The sequence below is a fragment of the Mobula hypostoma genome, chromosome 17, assembly GCF_963921235.1.
Source record: "Mobula hypostoma chromosome 17, sMobHyp1.1, whole genome shotgun sequence".
NCBI classification, from domain to species: Eukaryota; Metazoa; Chordata; class Chondrichthyes; order Myliobatiformes; family Myliobatidae; genus Mobula; species Mobula hypostoma.
This window is the reverse complement of record NC_086113.1, coordinates 32,334,473-32,351,932: the sequence shown is the minus strand read 5'-3', so window position 1 is coordinate 32,351,932 and position 17,460 is coordinate 32,334,473. Positions and strand designations below refer to the sequence as shown.

Sequence of the window (17,460 nt, the reverse complement as noted above, 5' to 3'; positions counted from 1 at the left end):
ACATAATTTGCTCTGTTTAGGAAACTTGGTACCTTTCTTGTAAGCTATATTATAATTTTTGGACCAATTGCACAGTTACACAATTTACCTTTCAATGTATCAGTTACAGAAAAGTCTGCTTAATTTCTACATCAACAAAAAAAATAGAGGGGACATCCTTGATTACGTTAACTTTTACCCCACAAACACTGATTAGCCTATTGATACATCAAATGAAAATAATTACTTTAATGATTTTAAAATGTTTTCAGTTATTGACAGAAAATAGGTAGCTTACTGAAGACATAGGAGATGCTGATGCTGGAATCCAGAACAAAATATAATTTGCTGCAAGAACTCAGATGGTCAGGTACCATTGTGGAAGTAAAGTGATGGTCAAGATTGTCAGCTGAGATGCTGACCATCCCTCTGCATTCAGAGGAGCTGCTTGAACCACTGACTTGCTCTAACAGTTTGTTTTTTTTGGAGGGTAGATTCATATTGATGCTTGTAGTTCTGATCCTGCCGGTGAATGGATAAATTATTTGGTTAGATACTATATGTTGATATGAGCGTATTCAAGGATTGACATTGCTCAAGACTGACTTAGAACACATCTGTTACCTTTCTCCCACCAATAAATCAGCCTCGGGACTGAGTGCTTAGGTCTAGATTGGTGAAACTAATGCATTTTATCTTAGTGAAACCACATTTTGATATTAAAAATCTAACCTCACAAATGGTTTCCCAAGACCAACGAGATGCAGTTTTGCCAAAAACAAACTTATCTTAAAAACAATATATGAGGAGCTTTTTGAGAAGTTAATGTATTTGACCAGAGATATTTGACCATTTCTTCATTTTTGTTTTGCAAAGCATTTTATAAATAGTCCCATTAATATCCTTTCCTTCATCTCTAAAGTGATGAATAGCTGCTGTTTCAACACTTAAGTTTTGTGGACATCACGTGCAAATCTTTAAATTCTCTCAAAAATTCTTTTTAAAATGTTGCAAATGAGTAGTTTTGGTTATTGCTCCTTTTAACACAATAATTCATAAGAAAATTAAGAATGTAATTTAAAGCACAATATTTCTTTTTGTTTTTTTAATGAAGGAATTTATTAGTAGATAACGAAGATTATTTTCCTCTGGAGCGTAACAAGCATGCATCATCAATTTAAAATTGTTATTTGAGACTGAACAGACAGGATAAGTGGCTGTATGTGGAGAGTTATTGGAGTGCAAAATACTTTGTCAAAGGAAATGATTAGTGTAGACACAGTTGCCTCTTTTAAGGACAAGTTGGATAAATGTAACCAGGTGAGGATGTCGTTCTGAGGAGAACTTGTAGTTGATTGCCACACTGTAAACTTATGATTCATGAATCTGTTGAATGATAGGATGTATTGTACTCTGATTTAATGTAATAGACAACATGCTGAAAAGCTATTCCATGTGTTAAATAATGTTAACCAAATTTTATTGAAATGAATTACTTTTTCTTTAGGTAAACTCTGAATTTTATACAGGATGGTTGGATCACTGGGGTCAGAGACATTCTGTGGTTGGGAAGGAGATTGTTGCTCAATCATTGGATGATATTCTTGCCATTGGTGCTAATGTTAACATGTAGGTATTATTTTTGTGTTTTCTAGTGTGTTTCAGATATTCAGAAACTAAATAGTGCAATTTCTTTTTGAAATCTGACGTTTATTTTGTCTCTAGGTACATGTTTGAAGGTGGAACTAATTTTGGCTATTGGAATGGTGAGAATCTAACACCCATCTTTGCTTATTTCTGGGATCAGTAATTATTGGGATCAGTAAAGCTCAGAGGTAAATGCTACTGTGCCAATCCTCACAAGAGGCTTCTCCCTATCTCCTGCTGTAATTTCAGTCGAAGTTTCGCAGAAAGAAGGAAATAATGGTTTAAGTGGGAAATTAGAAGCAACCTGTCAATATTTTGGGGATCAATCTCACTGTCAGTAGACATCTAATTAATCCTCAGCAGTTTCTCACTTAAAGTAGGATTGGTACTTTTTCTCTGCCTGAGCACTTTGTCAATGGTATAGTCCAAGGTATTTGGATACCTTACTTCTAACTTTTTCTTGCTCATCCTATGGAGAATAAGATTCACATGCTGATTAACAACCTTATTGGCTATTTCAGCATCTCTCCTGGCTCTGTTACACACATACTGTGACTATATTCCTTGCATAGCAGCAAGCACTATGGCATTGGCCAAGCTGGTAGTTCCCTGTAGTGGAAAATTGGTTCACAACCCACGTGAAGAGAGTGGTCCATTTGTTCTCAGAAAATCTAAATTTTCCTTTTGAGTATTCATGAATTGCCAAATGACTACTTTGTCTGCCGAATCAATCATTGCCTTATTGTATTGGATGTTATTCAGTCCATAATGTTCCTGAAAACTGTTAAAGATCGTTCCAACCTTAGTTATCTCTGGGTCCAGAGCACTGGGGATCTTGGCATATCAAGTGCTCATCGAGGGACCTCTTAAATATAGTGAGCAATGAAATAATAAGAAATGTATTGAACTTGTGGAAACTTTCAAGTAAATTAATCTTGTATTTTAAACAATTAGATGTCTTTCAGATTCCTTTTGTGTTTGTTTTTTGAGCTACATATTCCACAATCGCCTTTCTCTCATTGTAGTACTGCCCAGATCCTGAGGGATTATGATCCCTAGCCTTGTGGTTTGTGTTTTATCCTTAAATATTTTGTGTCTTTTGACTTATCCTAAGTAGCTGAAATTCTGAGGAGAATGTGGAGCATATTTTTCTTCATTTCTGTAGGAGCAAACTCTCCATATAACCCACAGCCTACAAGCTATGATTATGATGCTCCTTTATCAGAAGCAGGAGACCCAACAGAAAAATACTTCGCCATTAGGGAAGTTATTGGCAAGGTAAGTAGAACACGATGCATTTCCAACAGGATTGTGTGTTGTACTCTCTGATGTCCAGGACTACACTCTGATGTTATTGGTTTATAGGTAATTTAAGTATATAGTTGTGGATCAGGGTTACTTTGCTGATTCAGTTCATTTATTTTCTTACTTTGATGTATTTGTCACATTTCTTCTGTTGAGTTAACATAAAACATAGGTACAGCACAGTACAAGCCCTTCAGCACACAATGTTGTGCTGATCCTTTAACCTCCGCCAAGAAAGGACTAGATAGGATGGATGTGGAGAGGATGATTCCTATATGGAAGTGTCCAGAACTAGAGGGCACAGCCTCAAAGTTGAGGGCGACCTTTTAGAACAGAGGTAAGGAGGATTTTTTTTTTTAGCCAGAGAGTAGTGAATCTGTGGAATGCTCTGCCACAGACTGCAGTGGGGACCAAGCCCATGGGTATATTTAAGGTGGAAGTTGACCATTTCCCGATCTGCCTGGGCATCAAGGGATTTGACGAGAAGGCAGATGTATGGGGTTGAGTGGGATCCGGGATTATTTTCCTCCCAACACCTTAAAGTTACACCCCCTTGTATTAGCCATTTCTGCCCTGGGGAAAAATCAGGCCATCCACTCAACTTATTAACATTTATCAAGTTACTTCTCATCGTCCTTCTCTCCAAAGTGGAAAAACTCTAAGCTTGCTCAACCTACCTTCATAAAACATGCTCTTAAATCCTGACATCATCCTGGTAAATCACCTCTGCACCCTCTCTAAATCTTTCACATCCTTCCTATAATGAGGTGACCAGAACTGAGCAAATATTTCAAATTTGGTCTAACCAGAGTTTTACAGAGACTAATGAAGGCTAACACACCATATGCCCTCTGTAATTGGTCTGTGATAAACTACAACCCAGTTTGCCATAATTTCTAAATCACATTTTTTGAATAAAAGATTTTGAGTAGTCTCTGGCCATTTGGCAAACATTACAAACAATACTATAGCTGTAATTTTGTTTATTTAATATCGTACAAGTGTGGAGCTCAATTATGCCATGGCAATTATTACCCTGAAGAAAGTTGGAATTTTATATGGTTGTTGAAGTATGGAAGTGTATTGGATGTTATTCAATCCATAATGTTCCTGAAAACTGTTAAAGATCATTCCAACCTTAGTTATCTCTGGGTTCAGAGCACTGGGGACCATGGCACATCAAGTGCTCATCCAGGGACCTCTTAAATATAGTGAGTTTTTCCCTCTACTGTTTCAGAGATGGAGAGATCTGGATCCCATTCCCTAAATGAAAAGGAACTCCTCAACTCCCACCACTAAATGCACTATATTATGTCATGTCTATGATCTTGCTTATATTCATCCAATTCATGCTTTAAATATTTCTAAAGCTGACCTCAGTTAGCTAAATTTCTCTATTAAATTAACATCTCCAAGCATGGCAGTGTGTCTCATAGCTCCAGAGATTGGATTTAATCTGACCCCATGTCCTGTCTCCAGAGAGGTTGTATGTTCTCTTCATGACTGCATGTGTTTTGTCTCAGTGTTCTAGTTTCCTCTAACATCCCAAAGAAGTACCGGTAGGTTAATTGACAACTGTAAATCATACCAGTGTAGAATAGGTTTAAGAAGAGGTGAATGGAACTAGTGCGATTTCTCTCCTAGGAGCCAACATATACCTGATAGGCTAATTGGCCTTTCTCTATGTCATTATAAGATATCATCATAAATTTACAATGCTTTCTCTAATATAGTGACTGGACAATACACACTACTGTTATTTAACCAGAGTTTGTAGAGTTAGAGGCAGTGTTCCAGTTTCTATGTCTAGTGCCCATATTTTTTGAATTGATTGCACTTGCCATTTTCTGGCCCACATGATCTGTCCTTTGATATTTTCCATCAATCCCACTGCAGTTTTTGTATGCTCTCTGCAAACATTCCAATCTGGCATCTGAAATTATTCATGTCAAAATCATTGACATGTACTTCAGAGAACAAAGAATGGAGATCGTAACCTTAAGAATGCACAGCAGAAGGCAGTTGTATCAATTTTCTGGTTTTAACCAAACTCATCAGATTTGTTAAATATTGTTGAACCAATTGCTCAGTTGGCTTCATAAACGTCTCCTAATTGTTCATGGAAGTTGAAGCATAAATTAATTATCTTTAAGATAGTTTCACCTTAAAATGTCCTTGTCCTCAACATAATTTTGACCTATAAACACCATATTCAATTGGATTTAAAGCAGTCTAATTATGTTTTTGTTGTCTTTTTTTAGTACAAGAAGTTACCAGCTGGCCCTGTTTTACCAGCAACCCCAAAATTTGCATATGGGTTAATCGAAGTTAAAAAGGTAAAAAGTATATTCTGAAGCAGCGCATGGTTAAATTCCTAGCCAGTGTTTCCTACGTCACAACATTGATAATATTTCAAAAGTAATTATTTGTAAGATGTTTGGCATGGCTGTATGCATTTGTATAGCTCCTTTCAAGATAAAAATCCTAAGATGCTTAATAGAAGGCATTAGGAAAGTTAAATGTGGACCTGATCCCATAATTTGGGTTGTTGTTCCAGAGCAATATAGAGATTATGCACTGTTTGATCAATTTCTCCCTTAGTTATGTAAATTGGAAAGCATATCTACTGTACATAGAACATTGAACAGTACAGCACAGTACAGTACAGGCCCTTCGGCCCACAATGTTGTGCCGACCCTCAAATCCTGCCTCCCATAAAACCCCCACCTTAAATTCCCCCATATACCTGCCTAGTAGTCTCTTAAATTTCACTAGTGTATCTGCCTCCACCACTGACTCAGGCAGTGCATTCCACGCGCCAACCACTCTCTGAGTAAAAAACCTTCCTCTAATATCCCCCTTGAACTTCCCACCCCTTACCTTAAAGCCATGTCCCCTTGTATTGAGCAGTGGTGCCCTGGGGAAGAGGCGCTGGCTATCCACTCTACCTATTCCTCTTAATAAGTTATTACTTGTTATGGTTGCAGTTTCTTTGTGCCTGGTATTTCTGTGATTAAACAGGATGAGATTTATATTTCAAAATTCTCTGTTAACATGATATTGTCAGGGCGCTGGAGCAGGGATCCAATCGCTGACCCAGTACTGTGCACACAGTGGTATTAATTGAGTAACAAATCCTGAGATGCAAACAGAGTCGGCGTCAAAGTTCAGGCAGAGATCACAACATCCAGAGAAATCCAAAAACCAGAATCGGGAAACAGGCAGAGTCAATATTCAGACAGACAGGGTACAATCCCGAGGTGCAAACAAAGTCGGCGTCACAGTTCAGGCAGTGATCAAAACATCCAGAGAAATCAAAAGACCAGAATTGGGAAACAGGTGGAGTCGATATTTGGACGGACAGAGTTCATATGCGAATGCTGGAAAGACTCAGGAAAATTCACAGACACATTTGCAACAAACGGGTGAAAACACAGGACTGAAATACACTGAGCAATAAACAGAGAGGCAGATGATAGGTGGAGCACAATGAGACAGAGGTGGCAGCAATACAGGTAAAAATGAGAAACAGATGAGAGACAGAGTACTCCGTAATAGAGGGGCCTGAGTAGAGCAGGAGCACATGACAATACAAAACCACAGACTGACAGCTTAGGAGAAACACACAAATAGACAGAGTTCAACTGAAGGTACTGACAGATACTGGGGCAAATTTGCACATCATGAGCAGGAACATGAAATTTACTGAGAACATGGTCAGTTTCTCTAATCTGAAAGAGCAGAGTAGCTGTGAATCGAGATCTGAGCAACACAGTGCAATCAAACCTGAGGCACTTATATTGGGTAAGTGTATAATTTTACAGCAAGATTAGCCTATTATTGTTCTCTCTCACAGAAGTGACTGATAAATTGCTATCACAGAAGGCTCACTCATTAACATTGTTCGTGTCAGATGTTCAGTTTGTAAATGTTTAAAAATTAAGTTAACCCTGAGCAGTATCATATCTTTGTTTTTAACTGGCTCTTTGTAATTTGTTAAGAGACTAATTTTGTCTATGTAAATCATGTGATCAATGACTGCTCCTATTTCACAGTTACGGAGTGTTGTAGAATTGCTGAGCTTGCTGTCATCTGCCTCTGTCAACTCAGAATATCCACTTACGTTTGTTGAAATGAAGCAGGTGAATCTTTACTACTTTTTTCCTCAGGCACGTTGCATTAAATATGAATCATTGCTTTATTCAGTTTGCTTGCCAGTTTAAATTAAATATACTGTCCCTTAATACTGAAACATATAAGATCATATTTGATTGTGAATTCATTGAAATTACATTTTTTTTTCCCAAGTCCCTCTTAGGGCGTTGGGCTCACGATCTGAAGGTCGTGGGTTTGAGTCTCGGCCAAAGCAGCATGTTGTGTCTTTGAGCAAGGCACTTAACCATACACTGTTCCAGTCCACCCAGCTGAAAATGGGTACTGGCAAATGCTGGGGGTTAACGTCGGGATAGACTGGCGTCCTATCGGCCAGAGGGGTGGGGGTGGGGGTGGTAGTCTCGTACTCTTCAGTCGCTTCACGCCACAGAAACCGGCATAAGCACCGGCCTGATGGGCCACAAGTCTCGGGACAGTCTTTAACTAATAATATAACTCTTAAAATAACACATACTTTTACTTATTATTGCCTTAGAAAGAAAATTGAGTAGAATGAAACGATTAGGGTGGCACGGTGGCAAAGTGGTTAGCACATCGCTTTACGGTACAGGTGACCTGGGTTCAATTCCTGCCACTGCCTGTAGGGAGTTTGTACACTCATCCCGGGACCATGTCGGTTTCCTTTGGGTGCTCCGTTTCCTCCACAGTCTAAAAATGTACTGGCTAGTAGGTTAATTGGTCATTATAAATTGTTCCATGATTAGACTAGAATCAGAGGATTGCTGAGCAGCATGGCTCAAAGGGCCTATTCTGCACTGTATCTCAATAAAACAAAATAAAAATACTTACGATGACAAAATGTCTCCATTGTTCTAGAACACTGATTATCTGGATCCAGTAAATCGCATTCTCGAATACAAGAAGTAAAATGCAGCACTCAAATGAGATTTAAAGCTATTGTGTTGCCGGATCAATTTGAAATGTGATTGTTTTAAACGCAAACAACAGGAATTCTGCAGATGCTGGAAATTCAAGCAACATACATCAAAGTTGCTGGTGAACGCAGCAGGCCAAGCAGCATCTGTAGGAAGAGGTGCAGTCGACGCTTCAGGCCGAGACCCTTCGTCAGGACTAACTGAAGGAAGAGTGAGTAAGGGATTTGAAAGTTGGAGGGGGAGGGGGAGATCCAAAATGATAGGAGAAGACAGGAGGGGGAGGGATAGAGCCGAGAGCTGGACAGGTGATAGGCAAAAGGGGATACGAGAGGATTATGGGACAGGAGGTCCGGGAAGAAAGACAAGGGGGGGGTTTGACCCAGAGGATGGGCAAGAAGTATATTCAGAGGGACAGAGGGAGAAAAAGGAGAGTGAGAGAAAGAATGTGTGCATAAAAATGAGTAACAGATGGGGTACGAGGGGGAGGTGGGGCCTTAGCGGAAGTTAGAGAAGTCGATGTTCATGCCATCAGGTTGGAGGCTACCCAGACGGAATATAAGGTGTTGCTCCTCCAACCTGAGTGTGGCTTCATCTTTACAGTAGAGGAGGCCGTGGATAGACATGTCAGAATGGGAATGGGATGTGGAATTAAAATATGTGGCCACTGGGAGATCCTGCTTTCTCTGGCGGACAGAGCGTAGATGTTCAGCAAAGCGGTCTCCCAGTCTACGTCGGGTCTCGCCAATATATAAAAGGCCACATCGGGAGCACCGGACGCAGTACATCACCCCAGTCGACTCACAGGTGAAGTGATGCCTCACCTGGAAGGACTGTTTGGGGCCCTGAATGGTGGTAAGGGAGGAAGTGTAAGGGCATGTGTAGCACTTGTTCCGCTTACACGGATACCACCCCACCAGCCTCCGGGTCCAACATATTATTCTCTGTAACTTCCGCCACCTCCAACGGGATCCCACCACTAAGCACATCTTTCCCTCCCCCCCCTCTGCATTCCACAGGGATCGCTCCCTACACAACTCCCTTGTCCATTCGTCCCCCCCATCCCTCCCCACTGATCTCCCTCCTGGCACTTATCCGTGTAAGCGGAAGCCACACTCAGGTTGGAGGAACAACACCTTATATTCCGTCTGGGTAGCCTCCAACCTGATGGCGTGAACATCGACTTCTCTAACTTCCGCTAAGGCCCCACCTCCCCCTCGTACCCCATCTGTTACTCATTTTTATGCACACATTCTTTCTCTCACTCTCCTTTTTCTCCCTCTGTCCCTCTGAATATACCTCTTGCCCATCCTCTGGGTCAACCCCCCCCCCTTGTCTTTCTTCCCGGACCTCCTGTCCCATGATCCTCTCGTATCCCCTTTTGCCTATCATCTGTCCAGCTCTCGGCTCTATCCCTCCCCCTCCTGTCTTCTCCTATCATTTTGGATCTCCCCCTCCCCCTCCAACTTTCAAATCCCTTACTCACTCTTCCTTCAGTTAGTCCTGACGAAGGGTCTCGGCCTGAAACGTCGACTGCACCTCTTCCTACAGATGCTGCTTGGCCTGCTGCGTTCACGAGCAACTTTGATGTATGTTGTTGTGCGATTGTTTTAAGTTGATTTTTCACACATTTTGTCTTCTGTATGTGTAGTGATTAGTGTTTGTTTGAAGTTTAGCAGCAGCCAGGCTGTTGGTTTGGGGTTTCAATGTGATTGGAAGCTGTATCTTGAGTTAAGTTTGAGGCCATAGGTTAGACCCTCATTCAATAACTTACCCTCTATTTTGGATCTTTCTGTGATAATCTTCCAACAGATAGGGAACAACAATTGTTCTCTGTTGCTTTGCGGTACCCCAGTGATGCTACAGCGATATTATATTTAATTACCAAAAATCTAAGAAGAAAAAATATTTTCTCCAATTTGATTGGCATGTTGGAGGTCTTGACATCATCAAGGTCAGCACAGTGGCAACTGGAGACCCAATCAAAAATTAATGGGCATTTTTTTTCTGGCAGCTTTGTGGAAAAAGTGCCAGAATTTCTCTGTGTTGGTGCCAGAAGTTTGGGATTCCCATGTCAACATGGAATCCAGCACTAGGGAAGGAACTTGATGGAATTCCCTGTATTTTCAACCTGGAGTCTGCTCTTGGACTCTGTGTCACGTTAGAACTACCATACCCATCTGTAATCACTGCCATAATCATCTGCAATCCCATTCATTTGTATGAGGACTTTACTGTGAGGATGAAAGCTTCAGCTGTGAATTTTTAATAATGCTTTCAATAATTTATTTTAATTATTTTAATTATTAAAGTATTTCTTATATTCTAAAATGATGTATTTTTTAAAAAGTAATTATTTACTACATTTTCAATAATTTTAGTGCTTTTAAATGTTATGGATGTTCAAAAGAGTTGAAAGACTTAGAGGGCTATGACAGAGTACAGTCGGCCCTCCTTGTCCGCGAGTTCCGCATGCGCGAATTCAACCAACCGCGAATCGAGAAAACCTGGAAGTGCTCTTCCAGCACTTGTTGTTTGAGCATGCACAGACTTTTTTTCTTGTCATTATTCCCTAAACAATGCAGTATTACAACTATTTTAGATAGCATTTACATTGTATTAGGTATTATAAGTAATCTGGAGATGATTTAAAGTATACGGGAGGATGTGCGTAGGTTATCATGGATCGGGATCGAAAAAAAACGGGAGTTCTCTTACTAAGTAAGTCGGAACAGGTACATCCGGTATTATTTAGTGTCAGTTAGTCAAACGTTTGTCTTAGTATATAGTATATATTTTACTTTTCTATGCATATAAAACACTTAAGAAACATATGTTTCAGCGCTGGGCTTGGGAATGGAAGTTCCCGAGTTCAATCCAGTGACAGATCACTACCGAGTGCGCTCTCCGTCCGTGCCAGGTTGATGTGGAGGATCAAAAACCTGAAACCCCAAAACCCAATAATTAAACGACTGCGTTGCTTAGTAATAATTGTAGCTTTCATTGGGCAGGGCCTTTCTCACTTTATCCTTTAAAATTGTTCCAGTCGTTGACGGACTGTAGCCTAACGCTTTTCCAATGACCGATGGCGTTTCACCTCTTTCCGATTGCTTTATTATTTCCACTTTATTTTCAATCGTGATTGTGATTATTTTCGTGAACAGAAACACTGTGGATTCAGAGCTCTGCCGCCAGGTCCTAATGTCCACCGCACTGAGACAGGTTAAATAAGGTCCGGGGTTCCATTGGGTCCTAAGGTCCACCGCATTGAGACAGGTTGAATAAGTGACTTGAGCATCCGCGTTTTTTGGTATTCGCGATGGGTCCCGGAACCAATCCCTCGCGGATGGGGTGTGGGGGGAGCCACTGTAGTCTGAAGTGGTTTGTCTTTGCTGTCCTTTAAACTGATGTTCATTGTAAGCTTGTAACTGTTACCAAAGGGTCTTCACTGTACTGCCTATCATACAGTGTGCTGTAAGGACTATATTCCATTCTTTTCTTTTGTATTTGCTTCAATGATGGGATTTTTCATACAGGTGCCTCTGAAATGTCTGTCTTCTTTCTGATTAGTGGCTTTCCCTCCACCGTAATTAACAGAGGCCTTGGCCACACCTCATCTATTTCCCACACTTAAATTTTCACCGCATCTTCTTCTGGTCAGATCTAACACAGAGTACCACAGTCAATTTTCATTAGATTAGATTAGATTAGATTCAACTTTATTGTCATTTTGCCGAGTACGGATACAAAGCCAATGGAATGCAATTAGCATCTGACCAGAAGTGCAAAAGAATAGTGTAATGGACTAGTGACATATCCTCTTCTCTGGCTTTCCTCTAGAGATCCTGATACATTCAGTTTAGTACATCTTCGTGAAAACTAAGAACATAACAAAAGAAGTAGAAGCATGAGGAAACCCTTAAATCCTCATGCTTCTTCCATCATTCATGTACGATAATGTATAATGTATGTTGCATCTATTATGCATAGAGTGGTCATTTTGGTCCCCTACTCTGAGAAAAGATATTCTTGCCATAGAGGGAGTACAAAGAAGGTTCACCAGATTGATTCCTGGGATGGCAAGACTTTCATATGAAGAAAGACTGGATCGACTAGGCTTATACTCACTGGAATTTAGAAGATTGAGGGGGGATCTTATTGAAGCGTATAAAATTCTAAAGGGATTGGACAGGCTAGATGCACGAAGATTGTTCCCGATGTTGGTGAAGTCCAAGAATGAGAGGTCACAGTTTAAGGATAAAGGGGAAGCCTTTTAGGACCGAGATTAGGAAAAACTTCTTCACAGAGAGCGGTGAATCTGTGGAATTCTCTGCCACAGGAAACAGTTGAGGCCAGTTTATTGGCTATATTTAAGAGGGAGTTAGATATGGCCCTTGTGACTAAAGGGATTAAGAGAATGGAGAGAAATCAGGTACAGGGTTCTGAGTTGGATGATCAGCCATGATCATACTGAATGGTGGTGCAGGCTCGAAGGGCCGAATGGCCTACTCCTGCACCTATTTTCTATGTTTTCTATGAGACCGCCCTCAAGATAGAGGAACAACACCTTATATTCCATCTGGGTAGCCTCCAACTCGATGGCATGAATATCAATTTCTCCTTCTGATTTATATAAAAAAATTCCCTCCCCCTCCTCTCTTCTTCTTTTCCCCACTCTGGACTTTTACCTCTGCTCACCTGCCTATCACCTCCTTATTCCCTTTCTCCTGTGGACCTCTCCTCTCCTCTCCTGTGAGATTTCTTCATTTTCAGCCTTTTACTTTTTCCATCCACCTGGCTTCACCTATCACCTTCTAGCTAGCCTTCTTCCCCTGCCCCCCGCCCCCCCAACCACCTTTTTATTCTGGCATTTTCCCCTTTCCTTTCCAGTGCTGAAGAAGGGTCTTGGCCAGCTGTTTGTTCATTTCCATAGATGCTGCCTGATCTGTTGAGTTCCTCCAACATTTTGTGTGTGTTGCTTTGGATTTCCAGCATCTGCAGAATTCCTTATTTTTATGTCCTCTCCATTGCTGCCTGGGTTTCCTCCCATATTTCAAGTAGAGGACATGCTATGTTGACACTGGAAGCATGGCAACACTTGTGGGTTGTTTCCCAGACATCCTCAGACTGTGTTGGTCATGGACACAACTCACACATTTCACAATGTGAATATGACAAATAAAGTTAATCTTTAATTGTTAATCATCCAGTAAGATCATGGCTTATCTTTTACTTTAGTGTCACTTTTCTGCTGTAATCGTATTTCCTTAGATTTTCTTACTATCTAAATATCTATTGTTCATGTCTTTAACATATTCAGCTTCAGAGCTTTCACAGCTGCGTCATCTTAGCTTTCAATTCCTCTGTCTAAAAAGTACATATTACTTTATACAAAGATACCTGAGCCTGATTATTTCAAAATCAATTTCTTTATGGAGCATGTGTAAGTTGTTCCCCTCCCCTGAAACACGTTAACCATTTCACTATATACATTGTAAAGTAAATGCAAGTCTGAGATTTATTCTTCACTGCAAATTCACCATGAATTTCTACATGCTCATTGTCTCCATTAAAACTTAATTTTACAGTTTCATAGACATACCAGCCATCTAGTGTTTACAGGCAACCTTCCGAAATGTCTGGAAAACTGCATCTGTCCATTATCTCTTTGTCTTAGACAGTGGTCAGGTCATTAAAGGCAATTCTCTTGAAATGTTCATAGGTGAGGATGTAAACTTCTCCTGGAATATAATGATAATTAACAATTTTGGAATAATTTCAATTGTTGGAATAATTTCTTTGCTGTGGCCTTGAATTGAAATTACTGTTACATCTTATTAAAGAGCTCAACAAAAGAAAGTGACAGGCTAATACAGTTCTTTCAGCATTAATGCATCCTTTTAGTGTTCCCACGAAATCCAGTTTAATAAAGCAATCTTGTTTTATTCATTTAAATGCCAGTATTGTTCCAGAAACATCACATAATGTTATACAGTAATCCACTTATTTCATTTCAAAATTCCATATCTAAAAATTATTAGATTAACAGTTTGTGTCAACATTTAGTTTTATTTTGCCAGTCAAAACTTTATTTCTTCACGTGTAGTAAGTCATGGCCAATTGAGGTTTGATCACCTTTTCTGGCTCCAAAATGATTACCCTTCTTTCTTATAACAAATTGTGGCTCAGTTCAGAAGTTCAAGGAATTAAATTGTTACTGTAGAGATGTCATTTTTTTATAATTTCCAATGCCTCAACTATGTTTTTCTGTTAAATCAAAAACCAGATAGTTCAACAAACTCACATCAAATGCCATATGAAGTTACTCACCAACCTGCTGCACAAATCTCAGTTGTCACTGTCACCTTTCCCCCACCACACAGACACACAACCGGACTTAAGAGATTTACTCATAATTCACATTAACTAGAAAATGTCAGCCCATGGTAGAATATAGCTGCTTTACTCTTCTGGTACTGTTCGCATCTTGCTCTATCACTTAACATTGACGATAGAAAGATAGTCACAATGAAACAGAGTAGGTGCTTGTATGCAGATCTATTCTATTATAACATGTTTCTTCTTTCATTACGCAATGTTAGATAACCTCAGACAAAACTGAAAATACTATAGGAAAGTGCATTGCCTTTCACATATTTTAACCTACACTATGTGGAACACATGTCTCTTTTCAATTTTATTATGGCCAGATGCTCCAATGTAATGTTCAGGTTCATATCTTATCCCCAAAATCTCTTTAATTCTTCACGGCTATCAGCAAGTACCTTTCTTTAAAAGAAAAAGATGCCCTTGTTTGCCTTTGACCATTGATGTCCATTCCAAAATCTCCTCCAAGTCTTGAAGTACAGGAGTAAAAAAATGCATCTTTCATACAACTTAGAAATATTGATGCACTGTAATGGGTCAGGATTCGAAAGAGCTGTCATCTTGTGAGGAACTTTCTGAGATCGTGAGCTCATGGAACATTCTTACTATTTAAATCTCTTCTCACTTAAGTGTAATTTGGTAACTCAGAAGTTTAAAAATATACGGAACTGAAGGCAGCCAGCCACAATGATGAGTTTGTACAGGATAAACAGCTTTCAGCTACGAGCAGAATTTTGATAGACATCAAACACAGACACTTGTTTAAAAAAAACCTTCAAACGAGGAATGACTGCAAAAGATTACACCCCACACTCCAACCAACAAACAGTACTTCCTCTGCAAAAAATATTGCTCTCTCCACAGAGACATCACACCTAGGCACAAACATCTATCCTCACACGTGTTCTCCAACTGCCCCACACAGTTATTACCCATCCATAAGGGGCATTTTATTTTGTGTTTTATTTAATCTGCAAGCACCATTCTCACAGCTTTAAAACTTTGCTGTTGCTCCCAATGCAGTTGATCAGAAATTTCCTTGCAAATTTGACCATGGCTTTAACTGATTAGAACCCAAACTCTGGAAACTCCTCTCCGAGTTTCTCCAGTATTTCTTCATTATTTAAGGTGCTTTTTTTTTTAAAAAAAAAACCTAGATGCTGGAAATTTGAAACAAAAACAGAAAATGCTGGACAACTCAGACAACGTCTGTAGAAAGAGGAACAGTTTAATGTTTCTCATTTCACAGTTGCTGTCCTACTTGCTGAATTTTTCTGTTATTTACTGTTTTTATTCATTTAAAGCAATCATTTTGTTACTCCCAGACTCAGAGAGCCTATCCAAGTTCAGGTTCAAGTTTATATTTATGGTACAAATGCCATCAAAATCAGTCTTTTGCAAAGGCAGCAGTGTGCTTTACAAGATGAAGACAAGCATAAGTCAATATAAACTTAAAGTTAATATAAATTAACATAATTTACATGTGTGCAAGACTAAAGTACAAAATAAACATAATAACACTAGAGCAAGATGGAGAGAGAGAAAAGATATGTAGTTGGAGACAGTGTTAAGATTTTTTCAGAGCAGGTTCAGGAACCGGAATTTGCTTAGACCCATTTTTTCTTCAAATTCTCCCCACATTCCTCTCAACTCCTCACAATTGCCTACGTTCTAGAGATAATTTACAGTGGCTAATTAACCTACCAATTTTCACGTCTTTGGGGAAGAAATACTCTGCATTGTTTCCAAAGCTTTATGAAAGTGTGGTGTCCTGAAATGGAATTAATACTGTAGATAATGTTCAAGTAGTATTTTCTGAATGTTAAACATATTGGTTTAGTATTTGGTAACTTGTTCTCTTTCATATCCGTATATGATAAAGGCCATGAATTTTTCTTCTCTAACAAAACTCTGTTGTTTTGCTTTTATTGACTGCACAGACGTAATAACATATAAGTACTATCAGTGGTTAACTTGGAATTAAGAAACACAAGTTCAGGTCTATAGTGGCATATAGGGAATTTAAGTTATGAAATTATGAAAGAAGGCTTATGTTATTAATGATCTAGTGAAAGAAATCTTCCATCTTTATCCAGTATGAATTTTATGTGACCATCATGTCCACACCGTGTCCTCGATTCTTCAGTTGCCTCTTCAGTTGGTCAAAGGGAAATTAGGGATGGCAATAAATAGAGGTCTTGTACTTGTCCTATAATTTAATGAATTAACAATAATGAGTATAGTATGAGCAACTGAGAATATAAACTTAATTAAATTATTCATTTGTTCTGTGAATCTTTCTCACCAAATTCTTTGTTCCCTTCCACAAGACTAAATGCATTTCCATTCAGCTTGATTATTTTAGTGCCCTTCCTGACACTTTGGGATGCATTCAGCGATGTGTGTGTGTGTGTGTGTGTGTGTGTATGTATATGTATCTCCCCGAGGTCTGTTTCTCCCTGCACTGCTTTAAAATTATATTTCATTAGTTTTGCTCTTCTGTGTTTATAATTGAATTGCTTTATGCAAGACTGCATTAAATTTCATCTGCAATGTCTGACTGTTTCATTAGTCCATCTACTTAATGATCCAAAAACACACACACACATATTGCCACATTTTACTGTGACATCTACAGACCCTCAAGTTTGCTCTGAATACCCAAAGCAAGGTTACTAATATATTATAAATAATGCAATTATCCGAACACTGGCCACAACTGCTGAAATACACTCATTATTTTCTGTTCTTCAGTCAATGTCCCATTCCATTGGGATCAATTTGGCTCACAAGATTTTTTACACAGTATTTTGCCAGATGATTTTGAAAACTCAAATGCTCGACTGTATATCATTAGCTAGTATATGCCTACAAAAGCAGCAAATAAAGAATGTAAACAACATTAAAACTTCACTGACAAAATAGATCATTGAGAATTAAGTGAAGAACATTTGCCACATCACAAAAGTGAAACATATTGGCTGTTCTTTTTTTCTATTCAGTGATGCATTTAACTCGCCTGAATATTATACAATCATGGTTTTCACTTTGTTGGCCATAGCTGCAATCCATTAAGTATTTAATTCTCTATGGATGA

General features: G+C 39.2%; 1 protein-coding gene across 3 annotated transcripts in view; it reads left to right on the top strand.

The window, feature by feature from the left end:
* Positions 1-17,460, top strand: part of glb1 (galactosidase, beta 1) — an 87,698-nt gene that overhangs the window by 25,573 nt on the left and 44,665 nt on the right. For 2 of the 3 annotated variants that reach the window (XM_063069676.1, XM_063069674.1), the window contains exons 8-12: positions 1,487-1,608; positions 1,705-1,745; positions 2,792-2,904; positions 5,193-5,267; positions 6,987-7,100. In XM_063069676.1, the coding sequence (XP_062925746.1) occupies positions 1,487-1,608; positions 1,705-1,745; positions 2,792-2,904; positions 5,193-5,267; positions 6,987-7,100 (465 nt within the window). The remainder of the gene's footprint in view (positions 1-1,486; positions 1,609-1,704; positions 1,746-2,791; positions 2,905-5,192; positions 5,268-6,986; positions 7,101-17,460) is intronic. The other variant, XM_063069675.1, reaches the window with a different exon arrangement.